General features: G+C 39.3%; 1 protein-coding gene across 1 annotated transcript in view; it reads right to left on the bottom strand.

Moving 5' to 3' along the window:
* The window catches only part of gfra2b (GDNF family receptor alpha 2b), an 89,709-nt gene that overhangs the window by 18,783 nt on the left and 44,414 nt on the right, over nt 1–26,512 (bottom strand). Inside the window, exons 4-7 of the mRNA XM_026942865.3 lie at nt 16,201–16,585; nt 2,588–2,697; nt 1,429–1,569; nt 1,097–1,284 (exon numbers count right to left, since the gene is read on the bottom strand). Of these exons, the coding sequence (XP_026798666.3) occupies nt 1,097–1,284; nt 1,429–1,569; nt 2,588–2,697; nt 16,201–16,585 (824 nt within the window). The remainder of the gene's footprint in view (nt 1–1,096; nt 1,285–1,428; nt 1,570–2,587; nt 2,698–16,200; nt 16,586–26,512) is intronic.

Raw genomic sequence — 26,512 nt, 5'->3', positions numbered from 1 at the left:
GATGTGAGCTGCTAAACTGACGTGGAGGAGCAAACGGAGCTGAAGAACATACAGGAGCTGTAGCGTAGAAGAAATGCCATGTGCTCTGGAAATTGAGTTCTGTGATTCCTACACGCACCAAATTTGCCTTACATATTGCCACATATTGTATGAAAGAGTTTTACAAGTACAGTTTCAGCCTTACAAGCCATTTTTTCCCTTTATGGTTTATATAATAAACCATTTCGCTCTCATTCAGACTCTGCAAAACTGTGAAAAAAAGTGTGAACACATCCTTAGATGTGAGGCAGAGTTAAGAGAGAGAGAGAGAGAGAGAGAGAGAGAGAGAGCGCACTGGTCATGCGATCGCGTTCTTTGGGGAGACTCTGCGGCATTACCAAACCCAGAACTGTCAGTGACCGATAGTCTGATAGTGCCGAATCACAACAACCAACACGTTATAACTGTTAAAAAGAGCTCTTCAGAAGATTTCTAATGAGACCCATGCTCGTGAACCAGTACTCAGCAGGAGCTACTACAACTAGTGCTAGTTTGAAGCTGTTATAACATAAAAATACGCGCACACAATTTTCACATAGTGTATAGTAGTTACGCCATATTGGTAACATTATGACAGAACAAATAATAGACAACTATTAATAGATAATAGACAACTACACAAGTGCACTCCGTCCGTTTTAACTTGGATGGAATCCAATCCAGGCACAGACTTGTGGGATAAGTTCTCTGGCAGACAAATTGCTCACGTCGGACCTTACCATTGCTAGTTCTTAATGTTGCCTGTCACTCAAAAGCTGCTCAGTGAACCACTACATTCCCTCTGAAACAGCATCACACAGTTTTGCTCAGCCACTTATGTGAGGTCTTGGAGTGATGCTGCTTCAGAGGGAATGTAGTAGTTCAAAATATAGCGAGGTAAAGACCAGTACTGTCATTCCTTTACTGTTTGAATGAATGACATCACCAATTTGACAAACAGTCAACAAACATGAGCTTCAGATAGATTTCAAGATCATTCAGCGATTTCTCACAGAGATGAACACTGGATCTGTCTCAGTGTTAGACGTGTGTGTGTGTGTTTGTGTGTGAGACGTACCTTAAGATTAGCGCATGTGGAGAAAACACACGCACTCTCGACTGGTTTGACGTCGTTGGTGATGATGTCGGGTTTAGTGATAATGGCAGGATGAAGGTTGGGTTTTTCAGATGGGACGACAGAATGAGAGTCGGTGAATGGAAGGAAACCAGCGTCCGCTCCATAACCAAACGCCTGGATTGCGTTTCCTACATGCACACACAACAGAAAGACAGTACTCCACAGAGAATTTTGAACACAGAGTTTGAAAGTTGAGTCTAATGCACGACGTGACTTTTTTTTCTCATTAGTGTGCTATTAAGAGAGCCTGCATGTCTGTTTAAGCCACTCACTTAGACATGCGTTCTCTCTGAAGTCACGCAGAAAAGCTTCACACTCTGTCTCCTGGTTACCGCTGCCACGGCAACTGCACCATGGTGATATGGTGATGTTGGCGTGGTTGGCATCCACGTAGTTTGGGGTCACATCTGATCCTGTTGAGGTCAAATGTCACAGAGCAATTAATAGTCGTGTGTGTTATCAGGTATCAGTTTAGCAGCTCTTCACACACATAACTGATACAGCTATACTTATTGCTGCTAAACTACTAAATAGTTTACAGCCCATCTTCTGTGTATTTGTTGTCCTGTGTATTTATTGTTCTGTGCATATTGTTCAGTATATTTTTTGTCCTGCACTCATCTCACACTGTTGTGTATTTGTACTTTATGTAGTCTTGCGTACTGTCATGTAGTGCACCATGGTCCTGGAGAAACGATATTTTGTTCCAATACATACAAGCCTTATAGAGGTATGACAATTAAAACCCATTGACTTGAGTTGATAACAGGAACTACAGGAACTTCTTTCATTGAACATAACTATAAACGTAACTGTATATGCAACTATAAGCAGTTAAAAAGTATGTTGTATTGTTCTTTAAAAAAATATTGATATCAGAAAATTGCTGTGGTGTAACAGGAATAAAACACTTTAGCATTTCAGTGCTGTTCTTGGAAAATTTAATCAACATCATAGAGGTAACAGTTACTCTTCTTTGCACTGAACTGTATTACACCATCCCATCATTGATTATTTTCCTAAATCAGCATGTCCCCAAGTGGCTACGCTCTAGTTAAATGTTAGCTAGCTTGTTAACAAACATGGCTCCTGTTTTTTTAGTTTCTAGACAAATGTTTGACAGTTTACAGTATTTTGTATGTTTTCATTTGGCATAATTTTCAGCCAGTAGAGAGATCTAAAAATGATAAACTGCTCCTTTAATAAGTATTATGTAAAACATAAGCATGTGGTACACTAATAAGACATAGTGTCATGTGTATATTGATTTTTTTAAAAACAGAATTTAGATGAATTCCATTTAATTTTATTCATCGTGTTTATCCCTTTAGATCTGCTCGCTTTGCTGATCTTTGTGGGCAGCTTTTATTTTTCTGTTAATATACAGCTTAGATATCTCTACACGGTAAGGACGTGCATCTAATCACTTACCTATAAGCCCAACGTAGGACACGAGACAGCCATGGTAGTTGTCATTAGGACAGCTCGTTATCGAGTGCGGAGTCGTCTGGCAGTTCATGTGGAAGTCTGCCAATCTGGATCTAATCCAAAAAAGAACCAGAACACAGATAAATAAATGTCAACATATCTGATGAACACATTTGAGTAAACAGGAGCAGGATTAAGATAAATCCATTCTTCCTCTGTGGCTCAATATAAACATAACATCTGTCTCCAATAAATCATCATCCAATGCAATTTTGCAGATCATGAATTATATTACAGAATTACTGCCTCTCTCTCTCTCTCTCTCTCTCTCTCTCTCTCTCTCTCTCTCTATCGGTACCTCTCTCACATCACTGCAGATAAAGTTATATGGGCAAGATTTACTTTGTGCAATATTTATTTATTGTAGATGCATCTCACATCTGTCCTCGCTGATCTTGTAGTGATGCAAAAAAACTTTCTCATTTTCATTGTCACCAGACCGTTTCCTGTTTAACTGCATGTGGATTTTTATTTGTCCCAGCAATATGCTTTGAATTTTTATATACATCATCATTTCATTCAGTTACAATACTAACATTTACAGGTTTTTTTGTAATCTCAGAATTATTATAAAAGGCAACAATGTTATAAAATTTTAAATATATCAAGGTTCCACAGACATCTCAGCACTAGAGGAATTCACTGATAATATCTCTTTAAATGAGCTATGTGGGGAAAAATGCATTTACGAACATGATTCTATTTTCAAATAACCTCTAAATACACTAGGAGGCGCTAATATTCTGCAGTGATTTTGTTAGTGAAGCTACGTAACTTGGAAAGTATAATAATATTTATAACTGCTTTATTTAACTAAAACTTCCTATCTGCTTTTTTTTCCGGATGATATAAAACAATACTGGATATTAACAGGAGCTAACTTGTTTCGTGGACGTTCCACGACATTAAATGTAACTAGAAACAGTTAAAAAGTATGACGTATCATTATTTAATAAATAAAAAAGTTGTTAGTATTGAGAAATTGCTGTGGTATAAGAGGGATAAAACACTAATCAACTTCAGGGTGGTAACAGTAACTCCGCTTCATGTCAGGTCACATCAGTACTTGATTATTTTCCTATAACAGCATGTCCTATTGCATTTTATTCCTTGTATATGATGACATCTGTGATGTCGATCTGATTAAAAAGAAAATCAGAGCTTCTCCTATTACAAATGCATGTTTTAACATAACGACGACAAGAAGTGGCAATTATATATCCAAGATTCTGAAGCTTGTGGCCAGAAAAGTGTACAAAGATTTCCAGCGACAGAAATCACAGAACACTCCATAACCTAGAAGTAGAGTATCTCAGACTGAGACTAGCAGGTTATAATCATAATAGGAATAATAATATTTTGAAAAAGTCTCTGTTTATTGTATTAAGACGCACCTGTGCAAACAGGAACACTGTTCGTTGTGTGTGTGGCTGAAATGTTTCTCTTCCACATGATAAGAGAAAAGGTCATCCTTATTTCTTGGCCATACTGAGGTGAAAATGCATGTCGCATTTGGATTTGCACTTCATCTTTCTGATAAGAGTGGCACCAACATGCCATCGAAAAAATCCCTCTATTACAGAACAAATGGTGGCTCTGAAAGTCGCCGCTTTCTGAAGGCTTTCTAGATTATTACCTTGTGCTTTTCACGCAGCTGAAGCGTAGCAGACTGATCGCAGAAATGCACTGCTAATTTCACTGAAGTGACTGGAACATATTCAAGTACTGCGCACACTCAAACTCCATCTACGGCTGCGTTTGGAGTGCTGTATGGAGAGTCCTGTTTTTGTTCCATCTTGCCTATGTGAGTGTGAATAAACATCTGAAAATCAGAGTCTGCTACCAAGGCTTTTTTTTCTAACTTTCTCAGTCATAAAACACTAATAAAAAATCTTCATATGAAATTGAAATCTACCTTAATATCCTGCTCACTACAAGGACGGGCACTCCCATTTTCACTTCTTTTCCCATTTTTATAGCTCTTTTCTGATACAGTTTTGTGATTTAGCCTAACACTAGCCCAGATTATGTACTAATTTTTAGCTAGCCATCATTAGCATGTCCAATACTTTAGTGCTACCAGCAAATACTACATTCGTATCATGTGGAAGGAATTCAGGAGAATGGAAAAAGCTTCCCATTATTTTAGCTTGAAACCATTCATGCATGTACACAATAAAAGCCTTAATAACTCAACTAGCTAGCTAGCTAGCTATGCTATCTGCTGCTTAGTTAGCTAACATTTAGTTAGCTTAGTTAGGCAGAGTAACAATTAAATATATCTTTTTGTGACAATCTTAAGATACATGGCTGTTTAAGTTTCTAAGCACATTCATTCCCAGCTATTCAGCTATCAGGAATTTAATTTCTTGCTTAGTGAAATTGTGAGTTCATCACAGAGTGTGTGTCAGAGATTGTTAGCGTTTGGTTCTTTTGGTTAACCACGCAGAACATTATACCAGCCACAATGTGACTGGTTTTAGCTTGTTACGAATGTGCTTGTTTATATTGTAGCTTAACATTTGATTTGATTACTTGTGAAATTAATTTGATTCACCTAAGTCATTAAAATGAATGATTCATTTACAAAAAAGCTTATCATTAGTGCTCACACAAGCTACAAGATTCGCTTAGTTTTTTCTCTGTCAGTCTCAGTGAAGGAAGTGTGTCCTCTGTGCCCACCAGTTCCAATTAAGGAGGCATGACCTCTGTATCTGTCAGTCCAGCAAAAAGGAGGTGTGGCTTCTGTAATTGTCAGTCCAGCAAAAAAGGGAAGTGGCTTCTGTATCTGTCTGTTCAGTAAAGGAGACATGTCTTCTGTCCCTGTCAGTCCCAGTAAAGGAGGTGTGGCTTCTGCATCTGCCAATCCCAGTAAAGGAGGTGTGGCTTCTGTGTCTGTCAGTCCCAATTAAGGAGGCATGGCCTTCGTGACTTTTTGTCAAATTAAAAAGTCATGGCCTATGTGCCAGTTGGTCCCTGTCAGTCTAACAAGGGAGGCATGGACTCTCTCTTTCAGTCCCAGTGAAAGAGGTGTGGCGTCTGTTCCTGTCGGCCCCAGTGAAGGAGATGTAGCCCTTGTCCCTGTAAGTCAAGCAAAAGAGATGTGTCTTCTATATCTATCAGTCCCAGTAAAGGGGGTTCTTTGTCTGTCCCAATAATGGAGGTGTGTCCTCTGTGCCTGTCAGTCCCAGTGAATGAGGTGTGGCTTTTTCATCTGTAAATTCCAGTAAAGGAGGTGTGGCTTCTGTCTCTGTCAGGCCCAGTGACTGAGGTGTGGCTTCTGTCTGTCAGTCCCAGTGAAGGAGGTGAGTCTTCTGTCTCTTTTAGTCCCACAAAAAGAAGGCGTGGCCTTTAAATCAAAGCTAACTTTTTTTGCACAATACTGAATCTGAATCACAGCGTAATATATTGAAACAGCTCCAGATTCTGTTGTATTAAATCTTCAGATGCTTAAACTGTATGTGATACACTTTTGGACGTTATTGCAGCAGTGCTGCAGATCACTCAGCCCTCACAATATTACACACACTGCATATCTGGGCTTTGATTGCTGTTTTAATAACCCAAGGATGAGCATGGTGAGCGTATTAACATGCACAAACAAACAAGTAAACCAAAACCTTCCTAATTATGTTTGATTACAAACCTGGGGACCATTAATGATTACACGATATTAACGTACGGCTTGGGGCGATTGATTATACATTTGGCATAGTAGGTTGGAATGGGAGTAAGAATTGTAATAAGGAAATCAAGCAGGTCATTATGAAGCCAATAATGCAATATTTAAATGTCTTAATTAAGAAATGCCAAAGCAGAATGGCTGATTTCCATAGTTAATTACCTGATGACCCTGTTAACAGTAGCAAAACAGGATGTTTTGTGTTAACCCATCATTAATACCTCCTCTCTGTCTATCTATTTTTCATCTAGATATCAGTATTTCCATCTGTCAATCTATCTGTCTGTCAGCCTCTGTCTCTCTCTATCTAGTTTTTGTCTATCTGTTTGTCTACGTATCTTTGTAGTCAATCAATCGTCAGGGTTAGTACTATGTTTAGTGGAAAAATCGAGACAGACACATAGATAGTAAGGACACACTTGTTCCGTTTCTCCTCCTCACCAATGGTAACAGTTCTGCTCAGTGTGATTTCGCTCTCGGCGTTTATCCTGTAACTAATGTGCTGGATCTGTGTTCATTTGTTTCAGGAATATACCAACAGGCTTCAGAGGAGTGAGATAACAAATGGCTTTAATAGCAGTTTTGCTCTCGGCCGTGTCCTGTGCTTTGTTCCTGCTCACTTCACCGCTAAATTAATGAAGCAACGTTATGCTGTTTTTCTATTTCTTTGCTCTTTTTTCCCACTTCTCTCACAGATACGCTCTGTGCAGGTTCCTAAACACTCATGATGGCTGAAGGGAAGGTCAGACTGAGTTCAAAAACACACCTGATCCTGTTGATCCTCCGCTCATTTATTACTCTTTATTTGTTGTTCCTAGTACAGTCTGAGAAAAAAAAAAGCCTTACTGAATTTTTTTAATGCTATCGATCTATCTATCTTTCTAGCTTTGTCTTTTTAGCTGACTAACTTTTTGGATTTTTGTCTGTCTACCTAAGTAACATAAGCTAATTAATATGTATGGGACATGCTGTTATAAGAAACTAATCAATGACTGGGTGGTGTGATGGACCCCAACACAAAGGGTGACATTTCTGAGGAGTTACCACCCTCAAGTTCATTATTTTCCTTTAACAGCATGCCCTGAAGTGTTTTATTCCTCTTATACCACAGCAATTTGACAAAGCTAAAAAAAATAAAATTTATTAAAGCACGTGTTGTGCTTTTTTATGCTTAATGTTGTGGAATCTCCACAAAACAAGTTAATTCCTGTTAACACTTACATTATAGCAGCCATAAACAACCAGCCTCTCTTTTTTCCTCTCTCTTGAAGTTAAATGCAGTTTGCAAAATGCAAAAAATGCAGTTTGTCACGTTACTGAGAAAACACAAAGAGCAAAATTCTGAAACTGCTTGTACGAACATTTACACAAGAAATTTGGTATTCATGAAATACTGTAAATTCGGAAAAACGTTCGTATCCTACTCGTGCTCCTGAGCAGACTAACTAATGTAAACGTCAACTCAATCAACTTCAAATCATATAATTTGCATGCTGAGTTTATATTGCTTATTTTATTACATTTACAACAATATCCAGAGTGACTGACAAGTGCTTTGGAGTCTCTGTTAAAAACACATCCTCATACTAGTTCACTAGGTCAGGGACTAAGAGTACTTTCGAGAACATTTTGTATTATTGACGTCAATTAAAGAATATGAAAAATAATGAAAGTAAGCTAACACAATCACATGAATTAAGACCAATAAAACTAATTGTTCAAATATATATATATATATATACAGTATACATATAAAATTATATATTATTAAATATTTTTTATGGCGTAGAAGTGAGTCTAAATAACCTCTGTCTTTCAGTCTTACCCAGCTGTCTGTGTATTTGAACTTTTATGGAGTTTTGTGGGCTTTACTACATGCAAATGAGTTGTGTCTGGAACACACTTTAAGGGTGAACAACATACGCATTTTAGTATGAAGAAAATCAGCATTTCTGAAACTTTTGTTAAATCCGGCCCTAAATAAACGAGGCCCAATAATGTATTAGAATGAGCACATTAATATAAACCTTGAAGCTGGAACTACTGTCTGAACTGCTGTTAATGAATTAATCTACAATGTCTCACCAGTTAGAATCAAGAATTTTACAGCACTGTTGTAAGAGTTTATAACTGGTCTCTTTATATCTGCCTGCCTATATATCAACCTATCCCTATAAATAGACAGCGAGATAATCATTAGGGAAGTGATCCATAGACAAAGTACAGGATAAATCATAAAGTTCAACAGGAAAGCTAAGGTGTACAGTACATATTTACACTCCCCTCCAAAAGTATTGGAACAGCAAGGCCAATTCTTTTGTTTTTGCTACACAATGAAGACATTTGGGTTTGAGATCAAAAGTTGAATATGAGACGATACAATTTTATACTTTTGCTCACCTAAAAATTGGGTAGTCTGCCACCAAAGGTGCCATGTTCTAAGTTGTTTAACACATCTAGCTGTAAATATCAGGAAATGAAAGCTGAAATTCTGACCTATCATCTCAGATTCATCTTCTGATCTCAAACCCAAATGTCTTCAGTGTATAGCAAAAACAAAAGAATTGGCCTTGCTGTTCCAATACTTTCAGAGAGGACTGTATGTGAAATGACAGCACTGAACAAAAGTCCTGATTATATTCATCTCTCAGCTCACTGTGTTTCTAACACACTTAACTCTAATACCTTATAAAGACTCCACTGTTCTTCACTATTATAAGTCCAGTACAGTGTGTCTTTATTGACTGAAAGCAGCAGAGATGATAACACACAGTAACACACAAGGGAATATACTGCAGGAGTCAATATCAGGTTTTAATCAATGCATCATGATGGATTCGTCACAGTTTTAAATAATGGATTTTTTTAAAAATATGGAACAACCGTGGAGAATTTTTTTGTCTGGTCTCAGATTTTTGGATGTGACTGCATTGCTCTCATCCGTCAGCAGGGTTTCGGCCCACTTTATTTTCCTAATTTGAGTGTTATAGCTGTGGGTATTGGAGCAGATGGTACCCATCGTGTCCTGGCATGGCATCAGCGGACATGTCCTCACACAATAGAGGAGTTACATTCTAGGGGGAATAAAAGGAACCAGGGCCAGATATTCGAAGCACTTTGAAGACAGAGCATAGCTAGTGTTTCCAAACATACAATCAACATTTTTTTTTAGTTTAGCTTCCAGCATAAATATACACACATACACACACACAAAACATGGCAGCATTACATTTGATAACTAACTAGTTTGTGCTTCAGTAGAAGATAAAGTATATATTTACTGCAAAATAAGTAAGGAATAGAACACTTGGGGGCATACTGTTATATGAAAATAATCAGCGACTGGGTGGTGTGATGTGGCCTGCTGTGAAGCGGAGTTACTCTTACCACACCAAAGTTCACTATTTTCCTCTAACAGCATGTCTTAAAGTCTTTTATTCCTCTTATACAACAGCAATCAATTTTTATTCATTGAGGAATGACACGTGTTTATCCATTTATAGTTGCACTTAACTGCAATTAGTTGTGGAATGTCAGAGAAACAAGTTAGTTCCTGTTATCACTTGTGTTATATCAGCTATAAACAGGAGTAACTTAAACAACCTCTCATTTTTCTCTGTCTCGAAGAAAAAAAAAACACAGCTTGTCAATTTCAGACGATAGATCAGAATTTCATCAGCTTTCATTTTCTGCTATCACAGATGAGTTAAACAACTTAGAACATGGCACCTTTTGTTTGAACTCAACCATTTTTCTAGTAATCAAAAGTATTGGAACATCTGACTGACAGGTGTCTCTTGTTGCCCAGGTGTGCCCTGTTAGATTGATTGTTTAATCAATTAATGGCTCTACGAGATGAAAACCGCTCATCAGCAGTAAGAATCGGAAGGCCAGATTGGAATTCTCAAAAAAAGTGGAAGGTTTTAGACTGGGTAAATCAATCACCAGACCTTAACCCAACTGAGCATGCAGTTCACCTCCTGAAGAGGAGAGTTAATGTAGAAACTACCCAAAACAGACAACAGCTGAAAGAAGCCTGTACATGCCTGGAAAAGCATCACAAAACAAGAATGCAACAGTCTGGTGAAGTTCAGTGGGTTGCCAGATTTATTCAGGTATTGCAAACAAGGGATATGCAATCTGTTCAAATACTTTTGCTCACCTAAAAATTGGGTGGACTGCCAACAAAGGTGCCATGTTTTAGGTTTAACACATCTAGATATCAGGAAATGAAAGCTGAAATTCCGATCTATCATCTCAGATTCATCTTTTGATCTCAAGCCCAAATTCTTTTTGTATTGTATAGCAAAAACTAAAGAATTGGCCTTGCTGTTCCAATACTTTCAGAGGGGACTATACTGTATACGTCTGTAATTCACTACTACAGGGTGTCCCAAAAGTCTCCATACATAGGGTAAATCAACACTTTTTAGCAAAATGTCTTCCAAAATTCTTCATACTTAGTTTATATTATATATTTTTATGGCCTTTAAGAATGCCTTTGACAAAAGAAGAACGTACTGAAATCATTCTCATGGCTGGATCGGGAAGCTTGCGATGGACTTTAACAGGAAACTCAGCAAGCACATCACACACAACACTGTTGCCAAACTTATTAACAAATTCAAGTGTTCAAGTGGAAGTGTTGCGGATCAACTGAGAAGTGGACATCCACAAATATCCCCTGACGAAGTCACAACCGACGTGGTGTTGGCATACATAGTCCCCTGTGGATGGAGACTTTTGGGACACGCTGTACTGAGACAAACCATTGTATGAGATGGTGCAAGAAGTGTCCAATTCTTCTCAGTTTTGCAAAACAGAATAAATTACACATTTACCATGACACTCAGCTAAAAATACTGTGTGGTGATGTGTTAGCAGTGAGAGAGATCACAATGGTGTTCCTAGGTTTTCGCAAAAATGTATCCTGAAAAAAAAGGCTATTGAACAGCTTTAATATTTGCAGCTAATCCACACTGAGTGTGTCTTGATGATGCAGCACTACCAAACACGCTTCTTGCGAATGGTGCAATTTTCTGCAAGCGTGTTTTCATAAAACCACACTAGACGTCTTTTGATTACTAAATAATATGATGTGGAATTTGCTAGTACTATTTTTTTTTAAGACGCACAGCTTCTTCCTTCTTGTTGTGGTTCCCATGGTGGCAAGTATCAAGAGCTCATGTTTGTGTTTGTTTCTGTTTTGGTCCTGTCTCTGCCCCCGTCTTGTCATTGGAGTATTAATTAATTAGTGCGCTTGTTGGTTTATACCGTGTTGTGTCTGTGACACTTTGCGAAGTCTTATCATGCTTTGTTTTTTTCTGATCTCTGCCTGTTTATTTGATTTATGTTTATAGCTTGTCCTATGTTGTCTCCCCGTGTTTTGACTCCAGGTTGTACCTCTGACTATGATTACCGGACAGTCCTTAATAAATCTAACACTGAGTTTACGCACTTGCCAGATCTCACTGCATATTACAACTCTTGAAAATTGTATATTCGAAAAGATGGACTCCTTCCTATATTGAACTGCACTCATTTTTCTTATTCCTAAATTATATTTAAATATATCGACAATAAATGTAAAGATACTGATTATTTTTGTGTAAAGGAATTTTTTTTTAGCTCCCGTAGAACATCTAAACATCAAAACGCATGTGCGTGCTGCTTTTAATTCCCTGACATGGTTCACCAAAGCAACAGGATTAAGCAACAGAGATCTGCAGGTTCTAAAACCTTTGCTGTTTCTCCACCACACTCTTCTATAATCCCTCAGATGTGATGAGAATACGATATGACAGCGGCTTATCTGACAAAAAAAACCCGAGGTTTCCCCGCCACGCTTCGACCTCCAGCTTTTTAACCCGGAGTCCTTTGAGAAGACTAACAGTTCAGAGGAACGTCATGCCTCATAGATCTCACTACACCCTCAGTCCACACAGTTAAGACACAAATGTACTGAATTTAAAAGAGGGAAAGAATTACATCACCTCAAATGAATCAAAGCTTGGAAATCGTCTCCCTTGAGGCCGTAGCTTTCTTAATAAAAAAACTTGTCATGTCTGTTCTCTAGCTTGATCAAAAATACTGCACGATTGATATCAAAGGCGCAGATAAAATGTGTGTTCAGGTATAACATCAAAAATGCAGCATGAGAAATCAATGCCTGCTGCTTCAAATGTTATTTTCTAAAAAAAAAAAAAATGTCTGATGTTTTCAGCTATTACATTTTAAAAGCCATTTTTCTTCTGTATGTGGCAATTTGCTAAGATTGTTTTTCTTTTCTGCTTTAAATCCCTGATAGAAACAACCTTAAAACATTTTAATAGCTATTTTTATGCCAGAATATTGCACAGGTTACACAGCCATTTTGCTTTTGTGAGTAATTTTCTTGTCTTTCAGTTCAAAAATATAATGAATTCCTAGTATAATTGTCCAACCCGGTATCAGTGCAAGAGTAGAGAAAATTGCTCGAATAAAGGTCTATCTTACTGACTGCTTATTTTCCAAATCTCAACATTTCAAGTTTCTTATTCTCCTTTTGAAGGTATCTGACTACTTTGTTTTCTACTTTTCTTATCTCCTTGTTCATGTCTTGGTTAATAGTTTACTAGTTAACTGTTAAGTTAACTGACCCAAGATTCATTGTTGAGTGGTTCACTGACTGCCTTCTTTCCTATGTTCATTGTTTCATAGGAAAGTTCCCTAGTTCTCTACTTAATTACACTAATTACCTAGTTTCTAAGGGTTCTGCAGTAAGGGCTCCAGGTCGTAACTTCTAATTCCCAACCTCCAACCAGGAAAAGCCAAAGAAAACGCCACTCAACTTGAAATTCCTACTCGTCAACTCGCAGTAGTCTTCTCAACTATGAGCTCCTCCCCCATTTACGGCGTGATGTCAAATCAACATGGCTACATACAGCATCAGAAATAAACAAAGTAGCATTTCTTACATTTAAATGAGTTATGCGATATACTGTATACAACTATTTGCTTTAGATCAGTCAACATACAAACGTACAAGCTTGTTAAATCTGTAACGTTGACTAGCTTGTTGTTCACAATAAATGATGTTTATCCATGTGACACCCCCGCCATGCATCGAATGTGCTGAGGTTGAAAATTACTCCATTCCAACCTGCGAGTTACCACTTACAAGGTATACTATATGACCAAAAATTTGTGGACACCTGACCATCACACTCATATGTGTTTGTTTAACATCCCATTCCAGATTTATTCCCCCTTTGCTGTTATAATAACATCCACTCTTCTGGAAAGGCTTTCCACTAGATTTTGGAGCGTGACTGTGGGGATTTGTGATCATTCAGCCACAAGAGCATTAGAGAGGTCAGACACTGATGTTGGGTGAGGAGGCCTGGGGTGGAGTTGGCGTTCCAGTTCATCCCACAGGTGTTCAGTGAGGTTGAGATCAGGGCTCTGTGCAGGACACTCGAGTTCTTCCACTTCCACAACTTGGCAAACCATGTGTTCATGGAGCTCGCTTTGTGCACAGGGACATTGCCATGCTGGATCAGGTTTGGGCCCCTTGGTTCCAGTGAAGTGAAATTGTAATGCTGCAGCATACAAAGACATTCTGTACAATTGTATTCTTCCAACTTTGTGGCTACAGTTTGAGGAAGAACCACATATGGATGTGACAGTCAGGTGTCCACATACTTTTGGCCATATAGTGTGTGTCAAATTCAGCATTAGAAGTATTTAGGGCTGAAAATGTATTATTCATTAGTTAGAAATACAGCGACAGAAAGAATCATATTAAAAATATGCTGCAACCCAAAACACACAGCATGTTGCTTCACTTCATGCAGTTGAGTTGATTCAGAGTCGACTCTCTTTCTCAATGTAATGGAGCCAGGATAGAGTTCACTTAGAAGTGGACCGATAACAACGACGCTCTCGCGGTTGTTTTGGACCGCACTCGAGTGTGACTGCTGTGTTCTCACCTGCCTAAAGAAGCGCAACAAGGGGAAAAACACACCAGGGTTCCAATTAAACAGACTAAACTCTGCTAGACTCAATTACATCATTTGTAACTGTAGTACCCTTGTATGCTTAATTTTGTTTCCTTGTTCCCTGGTTTACTAACTGCATAGTTCTCTTGTGTCATTTTCTTCCCCTAACGTCACTCTTTATTTGTCCAGATTCCAAATTATTTAGAAATCTATTCTCCTTGTTTTGGTTTACTGACTCCTTACTTTCGTAGTGCACTTCTTGCCTACTTCGCTGATTTCCTAACTTACTGATTATGCAGTTTCCTATTTACTAATGAAATTGCTTCCCAGCTTCCTTGTTTCCAACTTCCCTCATTACTTAATCTTTAATTCTGCCTGTCCACTAGCATTGTTGTCTTGTTTAATAGATCATGAGTACTTGTTTTATTTCTCCAAGTTGTGCGTTTATCCTGTTTTTGGCCACCGTCTGCCTGTTTTGGATTTGTCCTTTACAGTTGGTTTCCATGGACTTAATTATTTTTTAAAAATCCACAGTAAATCCACAGTGTGTGCTGCTGCAGCTCTGTGTGTGTGTGTGTGTGTGTTTGTGAGACATTTTGGATGTCCTCCAGTTTAAAGGTGATTCTGCAGACTGAGACCTAGGGTTTAACTTTACAGTGACCTTCGCCTATAAATCCCACATTATGAGGACAAACCGTCTCGTCTCGTCTCTCTCTCTCTCTCTCTCTCCCTCTCTCTCTCGCTTTATATGGGTAACATTAGAAAATCAGCAATACAGAAACATGTAAATATAAATGTTTTGCTAATTGTAAGCTAATTCCAAACATTGTTGTGTGCTTCCATTAGGTATCTTACGTTACAAGACAGCGTCATCAAAAGAGCACCAGAGAAAAACATATATGTCCAAAATAAAGAAAGGTGTGTCACAATAGTACATTAATTATATATGTTTTAGGCAGCAATGCGACTCAGCTTGTTAAGCTTTTAGCAGCCACACTGTCTGTGTTTACATGCAAATATTATCGCCACTCAGTTTACTTTAAATACAGTTAAACCTAAGTGGTTAAAATCTCCATCTACAAAAAAAAAATGCTGCAACCCAAAAAACAAGGGTCACTTCCTGCAGTTGGGTTGACTCAGAGTCAAATTTCTCAGTGTTCTCAGAGAAGCAGACCAAGACTGCCTTGCTCAGACGCTCTCAGAGCGAGAGTGCGATTGCTGTGTTCTGACTTGCACAAATCAAACAGACAAACGATGCTTGCACTGCTGCAAACTATTCTGCAGGAATGCTTCCTCCTGTGTGCTATGCTGCTCAGACTGACATTCTTAATTTTTTTAAATAACATCATAAAAGACTAAAATGATATTTGGTATTTGGAAGCTGCTAGTGGTCGATGTTGAAGAAACACTGCAGACTCTGAAAGAATCATTTTGGTTGACACAAAGCCAATTGATTTTCTTATTAGCTCACCGGATCCGGCTAATTAACATTCTCCACTCAATTTAACAGCTATTCGGAGTGTTGCTAATCGCCTGTGAGGATTAAACGAGTTTGTGCAATATCAATCATCGATTTCTGCCAACAGGAACTCTATGAGAACTATACAGGATGATAAGCTGCACTATTGAGGTATTGCTTAAAGGATTAAATGTTTAACACACTATTTGCTATTTCCTTTCATTGAAAATAAATTTTCAACACCTATGTTGTTGCACTGGCTTATAACAAATGCTTATAAACTGTAAATATGGTATTGCGTTAATGTTGTTTGAGGAAGTAGAGAACACTGTTTTGTAGATGTCTAGATTCCAGCTGCTTCATACTGGTCTATTTTTATAGTCCTAGCCCCTTCTATATCACGATCCTTGGCCTTTACATGTCTAGAAGTCCATACCTGCAGAGTGCATCTGATCGACAGATCCTCCGGAGCTCGAGGCAGTTCGGTTTCGCCTTTTCCTCAAAAGAGCAGGTGGGTACGATGGTCTGGCGTCGTCGCTCAGCACACGCTTTGTCCCTGCACGAGCAGAAGAGCAGTGGGTAGCTGAGATCGTTCTGCACGCGCTCAAAGAACTGGCGCAGCGCCCGGTGGCAGCGTTTACGGCTGCACGGCTCGGGCGAGAGCGCGATGGGCGCAGAGCGGCTACACGCAGTGACGTAGGCCGAGCGCTGACGCTTACACACTGCATTCAGGTTACACGCCTTCGCAGCATCCAGACATGGATTACACGAATTCACGGACTCGGGACACACGGTGCCCTTAGACGAGGCCGAGTCCATGGCTGCAGAGAGAGACAAAGAAAGAAAGAGAAAGGGAGGGAGAAACTATTAAAATGATATATCATATTTGTTTTTGCATTATCAGTAGAACTATATTGTAATGAGGTTGTGTTGACGTTCAATAATGCTGTAAATGTAATATATAAATTCATTATTTCTCACATAAACACATGCATTGCTAACTCGAGAAAAGTTCAATAGCAGTGGGGAAATAATTTTCTATGAGGCATTGATATTTGCCAAAAAAAACCCATTCTTTTTCATCCATGTGGTTAACCACATATCCATTCAATAATTCTATAAATTTTCATTCATTTCATCTTCAAGTACTGGATGGGTTCCAAGCTTACCCTGGGAGGACTGGGTGCATTATGGGATGCCAATCACACAACAATTACACAGTTTAGTGGTGAGGTGCCAATTCACCTACCAACATGTTTGTGATGTGGGACAACTGGACAACCAGGAACCAAAACTACTTACAGCACCATCCCTAACCCAACTGGTCACCCTACTAACAAGATCAAAGGCTTCTTACTGGTGTAGTTAAATTAGTTATTGTTTGGAAGATTTGTAGTATCCCTAATCAGAAACAGTCATTCATCTTCAATAATGACTTCATCCTGGTCAGGGTCATAATGGAACAATGGGTGTGAGGTGGGACTACAACTTGAATGGGACACCAAGAATGTTTTGGGACATGGGAGGAAACTAGAGAACCCTGAGGAAACCCACACAGACCCAGAGAGAATATGCAAAACATCATACAGACAGTAACCCAAGCCCAGGACCAAACCAGGGATTGTGGAGTTGTGAGGAGCTGTGCTAACCCACTGTATCACTTAGCAACCCTAATAAGAAACAGATTACCCATAATTGACCATTCATACATGAATACAAAAGGTCTGGCCCATGAGCATAATGGATATAATTTACAGTTCAGTCAGCTGGGGAGACTTTTTGAGTAACTTTTATAGTCCATGCTCAAAAGAGCAACAGGTAGCCAGTTCTTTATTTCAATGGAGGCAGGAGAGTCAAAACCACCCATTGGCAGGTGAGTTGCTGCTACAGCATTAGACTTGTCAGCACTAAATCCAGAACCTTTTTATAAAACTGAACTTAAAACCCATAAACACCTCCATTATTGTCCTACTGCCTTTTGAAAAGTTCTTCCAGAGCTAGTGGGACATCTAACACAGTTTTATCTTCTGGAGACAACCTGACATTGGTACATGAGTAAACATCATCTGTTAACCATCTACATAACAACCATGGTAATCTGTTCTTTAAACATAAAATAATTTAATGCCACATTAAATTATTCGGAATTGAAAGGTGGCACAGTGCGTAGCAATACTACCTCACAACTCCAGTGTCCATGGGTCAATGCTGAACTTTGTATGTTCTTCCTGTGTCTGTGGGGGGAACCTCCAGGTATTCCAGTTTCCTCCTACCTCCCAAAAACATCTAAAATCCCCCTAAGTGTGAATGTGTGCGTACAATACACACCATCCAGGGTATAGTCCTGCCTCACACTCAGTGTTCTCGGGATAGGCTTTGGACTCGCTGAAACCCTGACAGGATAACATATTTACTCAAGATGAATGAAATGAATGAATGAGTTACATGGCACTGACTTAAGACATCCAAAGCAGTTTCTGTCTGAGATCTAGAAATGCTGATGGTGGGAAATACCTTCTCCTTGGGATGTTACAGTATTTTTAGCAGAACAACACATTTGGGGTAATGCAGAGACCTTTAGTAACAAAAGAGTAAATCCAAAACTGCAAGAGTATCCAGGCAAAGTTAAAAAAAACAAATGACTATAACAACTATAGAAGTAATGCCAAAAGACAGTAACAAATCACTTAGTAATTGTGACTGCCTGATAAAATGGCAAGACTTCACAAGTAATACTGAACTACAGGAGTTATATATACACTGAGAGTTAATAAGGCAGAAACATGGTCACAAATAAGTGGTATCCATGGAGACTTATGTACTCAATGGTAGTCCATGACGAAGTTCTGTATTGCGGCATGAAATTGTCCAGGGTGACTATAACACTTGGCATAATATATTCAGCACTACTTTAAATGCTGGCTTTCCTACTATCTACTATTTGGAACATGCAACAGAATGCCTCATTTGACAAGCTCCAAAGATCGTTGAGACTGCTGCCTGACCCTTAGAAAAGAAAAGATGGATGGTAAGAGCTGAATATCCCACTAAAGAATGTTCAGACATATTCCCATATTTCACCACCACTTTTTAATCAAGTGCATGAGAACCCCTATATAGTATTTTGTCCCCTACTTTCACTCACTGTGATCCAGTTTAAAGGCAGCTCAGATAGGTAGACTTTCATACTCCCAAGATAAGGGCTGTATGATTTGGAAGGCAGCAACACTTATAATACTCTATTTCGGCCATATTTGAGAGCAGCACTGCATTTGTTGTTCTCAGTATAGACAATCCCATCATTCTGTTCCGATCTGAGTTCTGTGAAAGTCTGACAAATGGTGAACCAAACTGTCACTGTGACTGAGGTAGCCAGTTAAAAGTTATAACTGTGTTCATAGATTACCAAAGTCATTCCCACTATAATACTAAACCAGCTAGCATGCTCACAAACCTTATGTAGCTACATAACTGAAGAGTAAGCTCCTCAGTACATCAACTGAAGAGTAATCTATTTGTTTACAGGGGTGGACAAATCCTAAACCCTAAAACTTTCAACATGCTGCCCAGTTCTACTTTTTGATTGCCTGGAAAACTAACTTGATAGGGCTAAAAAGTGATAGCTGATGTAATAATGTATGGTGAGCTAATTAAATGCATTAATACAGACTATGGGTAACAAACCAGTACAGTATATGACCATGTAGCCCCCCTTTTCTCTAAAGAGAAATCCCTAAAATGGTTTTGGCCAATTCCCACCCATCAGCCAGCTCGTGCTCATGCTGCATCACAGGGTGGACCACATTCAGAAGAAAGTGCTATCTACCCTCTTCTGCAAACATGAGCTCACAGATGCCCATGATTGCCTAGGGTTGCTGTGATTGACAGGGGGGAGAGAGAGTATGCCATCCTTCCCACCCAGACAGCATAGCCAGTTTTGCTCCCTTGGACTCCTGGCCACAGATGGCTGCTGCATCGTCAGGATTCAAACTTGCGTTCTCCGGACAATGCTTTTCCATTGCACCAATGAAAGCCCAAATAAAAACATTTATTTTGCGAAAGTCAACAAGGAGTAGTTTTTTTTTTCTGGTTTTTGAACCTGTTCGTCTGGGGAACTGAAAGCCTGGACATGAAATCTGCTTGTCCTGGCTGCCCGGGCAACTGAATGAAAACATTTATTTTGCGAAAGTCAACAAGGAGTAGTTTTCTCTTTCTTTTTCTGGTTTTTGAATGTGTTTGTCTGGGGAACTGAAAGCCTCGACATGAAATCTGCTTGTCCTGGCTGCCCGGGCTACTGATTTATCCCCTTTTGGGGGTTTTTTCAAGTATGCTCATAAACCAAATACTGACTGTATATAACCAAATGTCAGGTATGAAGTGTCTTAAAAGTTATGACATATGATAGCACTAAAATGTCTGCCAATGTTTTCTTTTTTGCTAATTGCTACCTAGTGAGGCAGGTACCCTTGGAGAATATGGCTACGGAATTGAGTTCATAAGTGCAGTAGAATATCCAGATTTCTAGCATTTATACTTCACAAGTTAGTTCTGAGCAATGAGTTATTAGTGCTTAATTATACGGTGTGTGGGAAGAATATGCCTAAAGCCTTGCAGTGAATCTTCCGTGTATGTCGCCTCAGAGTTAAACCCGTCACATGTTCTGACCTTTTCAGTTGCTCAGATAACAACTCACCCGCGCTCTAATTGCATTTTTCCTAAAAGCCTCGCCTTTGTTCTCTGAAGCAGCTTTAATTAGTTTTCGTCCAATGTGAACTGTTGGATAAGCGACTTTCTGTAGTCCCGAGAAACTGCTGATGTAATTCATTTAGACAAAAAGGTGTGCTTCTCCACCGATTCTGCCGCAGAACATCATGTTTATTCAGGCTGTGCTTTGAATCTAAAATACAGCAGCCTGAAGGTAAAGTGCACCATTTTCATATTAATGTCATAAATCGAGTTCTACTTATTGTGTTTCTCCTCTGTGATTTGTGGACTAAATCACCTGTATTGTATTTTCACCCGAGTTGTTTTTGTTTTGTTATATTCGAGCACATCGCCTTGGGTTCAGACCCGTAAAATCTAATTGGATCTGATCAGAGTGGCCCTGTCCCGCTTTCTGCCTCTTCCTCCCGCACGACACACTGAGAGCCTTCACACTGAATCGGGACGAGGCCGCATTTTGGCTGATGCTTGTCGAGGCTCTGATGTAATCTAAATCTCATAGGTTTGTTTTACAAGGCCTTAACCTACTGTCAGTGTTTCCCTTCCTTTATCTCATCCTCTGTCTCATCTGCCCTTCTTTCTTTTCTTCCATTCACCATTCTATTCTCTCTCTCTCTCTCTCTCTCACTCACTCACATTCTTATTATTTCTTGTATTTTCTGTTTCTTTTTTATTTCTATCTGTTCTTTCACCTCCCTTTTCCTATTATTTTTCCTTTCTTTCTTTCTTTCTTTTTTCTTTTCTTTCTTTCTTTCTTTCTTTCTTTCTTTCTTTCTTTCCTACCTTTGTGATTAATATTTCTATCTTGTTTGTTTGTTTGTTTTTCTTTTTTTCTGTTGTATTTTCTTTGGTTTTTATTTTCTTTCTTCCTTCCTACCTGTGATTTCTATTTCTGTTATTTTTCTTTCTTTTCGTCCGACCTTTGTGATTAATATTTCTATTTTGTTTGTTTGTTTCTTTTCTTTTTTTTTCTGTTGTATTTTCTTTGGTTTTTATTTTCTTTTTTCCTTCCTACCTGTGATGACTATTTCTGTTATTTTTCTTTCTTTCTTTCTTTCTTTCAATTATTTTCTCTATTGATTTTTTTTAAAGTTTTGTTACTCTTTTATCTTCTTTCTACACATCTACATATCTCTATTTGTTCTGTTTTTCCTTTCATTCTTATTTTATCTCGACCTTGGTGTGCAACACACACACACACACACACACACACCCAGCTTAAGGGGACATGTTTGCGATGCTGTGGGACTCTGCAGGACTGATAAATATTCCGTGCGTATACGTGTGCGATGGCCAATTAACACAGCAGCAGAGTGAGCTTGTTATGGCGCTGACAGGAGGGGGTCTCTCCGTATCTCCGTATCTTCCATCCCTCTGGCGATTCACTGCATGTTTTATTTAAGCACAGGGAATCAAACAAGGGCTTCAAAACTGAATCACACAGAGACAGAGGCTTTCGCAAGGTCACGTTATTGGAAAGTGGAGCCTTGTTTCAAGCGGCGCGAAGCTCAGCGCCAAGTCTCTCGAAATCCCGACACACTCAGAGTGATAAGAGGCACAAACACTGCCTCGTTTCATCTCTGAGAGGAGAGAATCAGGGAAGAAATGACTGCAGGGCCCATTCACATCAAAGTCCAGGAATCTGTAGTGGAGGAAAGAACATATCTGGGTTTGGTTCCTTAAAAGCAACATGCTATGATGAAACTGTCATACAATTGGGTCCAAAAGTCTGAGTGCATTGCCATTTTCATTTTCATCAGCTATCAAACACACATTACTCATCTACAGTTTCAAAAACGGGCGGCATGGTGGCGCAGTGGGTAGCGCTGTTGCCTCACAGCTCCAGAGTCCCCGGTTCACCTTTAATGTGATACAGCAACCAACAAAATTCAAGTGAAAAACAAATAGAAACCTTTTAGAAAAAAAAAACTTACAGCAGACTGGTTGCATTAGTGTACACACCCCTTAACTAATACTTTAAAAGCACTGTTTTGAAGAGCACCTAGAAGAGGCATTTTCACTGACTGACTGACTGACTGACTGACTGAATGAATGAATGAATGAATGAATGAATGACTGAATGAAAGACTGACTGACTGACTGACTGACTGACTGATTGAATGACTGACTGACTGACTGACTGAATGAATGAAACACTGACTGATTGCCTGACTGATTGACTGACTGAAAGAAAGAAAGAAAGAAAGAAAGAAAGAAAGAATGAATGAATGAATGAATGAATGACTGCCTGAATGACTGACTGAATAAAAGACTGACTGAATGACTGAATCAAATACTGAATGACTGACTGACTGAATGACTGACTGAATGACTGACTGACTGAATGACTGACTGAATGACTGACTGAGTGACTTGCTGACTGAATGACTGACTGAGTGACTTACTGACTGGATGACTGACTGACCCATTGTCACATTGTTCAAAGGCACATGTGCGAGGATTCTAGCAACACTGGAAAAAAGCGATTATGTGGTCGTTTTTAATCTTGCTATCGTTAGCTAGCAAGCAGCGGGCAACACCAAGAACATTCTGTGATATACATGCACCTGGCAAAACTAGGCTTGTCTACTTTCCTTTTTTCTTGTAATACAGCACTCAGGCCTTTTGGGTAAGAGTCTACAAACTCAGCACATCTTGATTTGGCTGTTTTATTCCACTCTTCCTTGAAAAAGTACTCCAGAGCTATAAGATCGTGAGGGGAACTCCTGTGCACAGCCCTCTTCAAGTCATTCCACAGGTTGGTATTTGGAGCTATCCACGATTCCCTCTATCTATATCTATCTATATGATATCCCCTCTTTATATGAAGAGAAGTATCCCCATTGCATGATCCTGCCACCACCATGCTTCACTGAGGGTATAGTAGGTTCTTTGGATGATAAGCTGTCTTGTTTTTGTGCCAAACATATCTTTTGGAATTATGCCAAAAAAGTTCTACCTTGGTCTCATCTGATATGGTTTGGTGTGATTTAGGTGATTTTTCTTTCTTTCTTTCTTTCTTATCTCTCTGTCCTTCTTTCTTCCTACTATTCTCTATCTTTGTCTCATATCTTTCTCTCTGTTATTTCCTTTCATTCCTTTTTTCATTTGCCTGTTAATTTTTTCCACTTTTGTTTCTAGTTTCTGTTCTTTTTTCTTTCTTTTTCTTCTGATATCCATTTCCTTCTTCTTTTTATCCAATGTTTCACCCTCCTTTCTTTCTTTCTTTCTTTCTTTCTTTCTCTATAAATATGTAAACTAATTTGACACACACACCTAACAACTCTCTTTCTCTCCTCCTTTCCTCTCTTCATTCATTTGTTCTTTCCTTCCTTCTTTCTGTGCCAGAGCCCTAATTTTCATGCTTTTTCATGAAAATATCTGTTCTCAGCCATGAAGCATTGTAATAAAGCTCCATAGCCTGATGTGATGAATTCAGATAATCTGATGCGATTTGCTTGCTGTGTGTTTTGCACTTGAAGAGACAGAAAGATGTTTTGAAGTCTGTCTCAGTCACAGCGAGGTCTTCCTGCACTAATCGATTAGAAACACTCTGCTCCTTTCAAACACTGTAATATTCCACTGCTCCATGTGTGGTGCGGAGTTAAATGTCCTTTAAATGTCATCGTCTCTTATTGGGTAGAACCGTCCTTGCTGTGCTGCTCACATTCCGTCACGTCTCCTCAATTCTGTCCCCACACTAAGACATGGCTAGTCCTGACTAGCATTTCATTCAATTCACTTCAATTCAATAAGCTGTCCCTCTGTCTGTGTGTCCCACCCTCTGATTGCCCCTCTGTCTCTCTCTTTCTCTGTCGCTCTCTCTCTCTTTCTCTGTCTCTCTCTCTCTGTACCCCTCTCTGTCTGTCCCCCTCTCTGTCTGTCCCTCTCTCCATCACCTTCTATCTCTCTGTGTGTCTTCTCTCTGTCCCTTTCTCTGCCTGTCTCTCTGTCCCTCTCTGTCTGTCTGTCTCTCTGTCTCCCTCTATCTCTCTGTCTGTCTCTGTCCCTCTCTCTGTGTCTCTCTGTCACTCCCTCTCTCTGTCTTTCCCTCTCCCTGTCTGTCTCTCTCTGTACCTCTCTCTTACTGTCCCTCTCTATGTCTCTCTCTCTATCCCTCTTTCTGGTTGTCCCTCTCTGTGTCTCTGTTTCTTTCTCTGTGTTTTTTCCTGCTCTCTGTCTTCTATCTGACTGCCCCTCTCTCTGTATGTCCTTTTTTTCTGTCCCTCTCTCTGTTTGTCCTTCTCTCTACCTTTCTCTGTCTTCATCTATCCCTCTGTCTGACTGTCCTGCTTTCTGTCTGTCCCTGTCTCTGTCTGTCTCTCTCTGTAACTGCCCCGTCTCTGTCCATCCCTCTCTCTGTCAGTCCCTGTCCCAGTCTGTCTTTCTCTGTGTACGCTTCTCGCTGAATGCCTGTCTCTATTGGTTCTAACAGTTCTTTTCTCTGTCTGTCCCTCTCTCTCTCTGTCTATCCCTCTCCCTGTCTGTCTGTTTCTCTTCCTGTCCCTGTATCTGTCCCTGTCTTTGAGAAAGTGTGTTCTCTGAGCATATTACTCCGCATTTGATTTTGAATGTGCATCATTGTGCTTTTCTATGTTTATTCTCTATTTGTTTATAATTTATCATTTTGATTCCCGCTGCTTCTGTTAGCTCCATTTTATGGAGCATGTTTTGGTTTATTAGTGTGATTAGCGCAGAGTTGGCGGTGTGTTTTCCTTGCTGGGTGTTATCACGGCCTGGGAGAAAATAATGTTTGAACAATTAAGCCGGCGGCATGCAATCAAAGTTGCCGCAGGTGTCAATGTTTCAGCAGAGGAGTGCAGATTTGCTGTGGGTGAAGTTATGGGGCATGAGAGAATTTTGTAACTATATTGCATTGTTTCTAAACTGTTACAAATAAGCCTGTGATCAAACTAGCAAGTGACAAGTCGCTCGTGCCACTTTGTGCCTTGTGGGTTTGTAGGAACTGCTACTGTTGTCACCATTGTTTTTTTTAGTTAACATGAGGAATAAAAATGTATAGCCTACAGCCCACTATACAATTTATACACACCACTATTGTTTAAAATATATTTATATAATATATTTTGATTTATGTTACATGCTAGACTTTGTACTAGCTTCACTGGCAAAGGACGCTAACTTTTCTAGCTACATATGCTCTGTGTCATGCACGTATATAGAAAATGTACAGCAGCCTGTTGCTTTGTTGCCTGCTAATGTGCACATTAAGTTAGGGTTCCTCAAGGATTCTTTGGATTGTTCCAGCTTCCAAAAAGGGGAATTTTTTTCTGAAAAAGAAACTCTCTAGACAACAGAGGATTCTGCCAAATTCAGCTGAGTCTAGGTAGGTAAGACCTAAGGTATGTTTTTGTGCATGGGTATCTTGGGCCAAAAGTCATAAGCAGCCACATTTAAAGTTTTTATTCGCTTTTGCAATGTGGGCAAAAATGAGAGCGATGCTTGTGACATTTCAGTTTAAAGCTGAAAATGGCCCAGCTGTAAGCTCTGGCTGTGATTTTGCAGTCAAGCTTTCACCATTGTTAATCCAACGGTGGGACGTGGGCCAGATGAAGTAGTAAATGTGGGATATCAACATTTTCAGAGTCTGTTGTAGAGCGCTACACTCTTTAAGGTCTCCCCCAGATAGATGATATATAATAGTCTCTACACCGTAATACACTGCCAGTATATCCAGTAATGTCCTCAGCAAATATTACCAGTCCTTCACGCATTTTGCATAGGAGCTCCTCAATTAAACATCAGCATCTGCTGGAGAGAGCTATCACTCAAATATACCAAAATACCAAAAGAGAAATATTTTCAATTCATATTCAATTCAATTCACCTATGAATCTGGAATGATTGCAAGTGTTTTGAACTCTCTGATATGAACTGACACCCTGACAGCCCCGCCCCCTTTGCCCATCTCACGTGCTCTCGGGGCTTGCAGGACTTGCAGGTTGTCTTTGATTTCTTTTAAGGTAAATATAGAATATTTTTAAGTGATTGAATATGCTGTTTTC

This window comes from Pangasianodon hypophthalmus, chromosome 17, assembly GCF_027358585.1.
Source record: "Pangasianodon hypophthalmus isolate fPanHyp1 chromosome 17, fPanHyp1.pri, whole genome shotgun sequence".
Classification (NCBI taxonomy): Eukaryota; Metazoa; Chordata; class Actinopteri; order Siluriformes; family Pangasiidae; genus Pangasianodon; species Pangasianodon hypophthalmus.
Note: the sequence above shows the minus strand (reverse complement) of the source record. Positions and strands in the feature narration are given on the sequence as shown.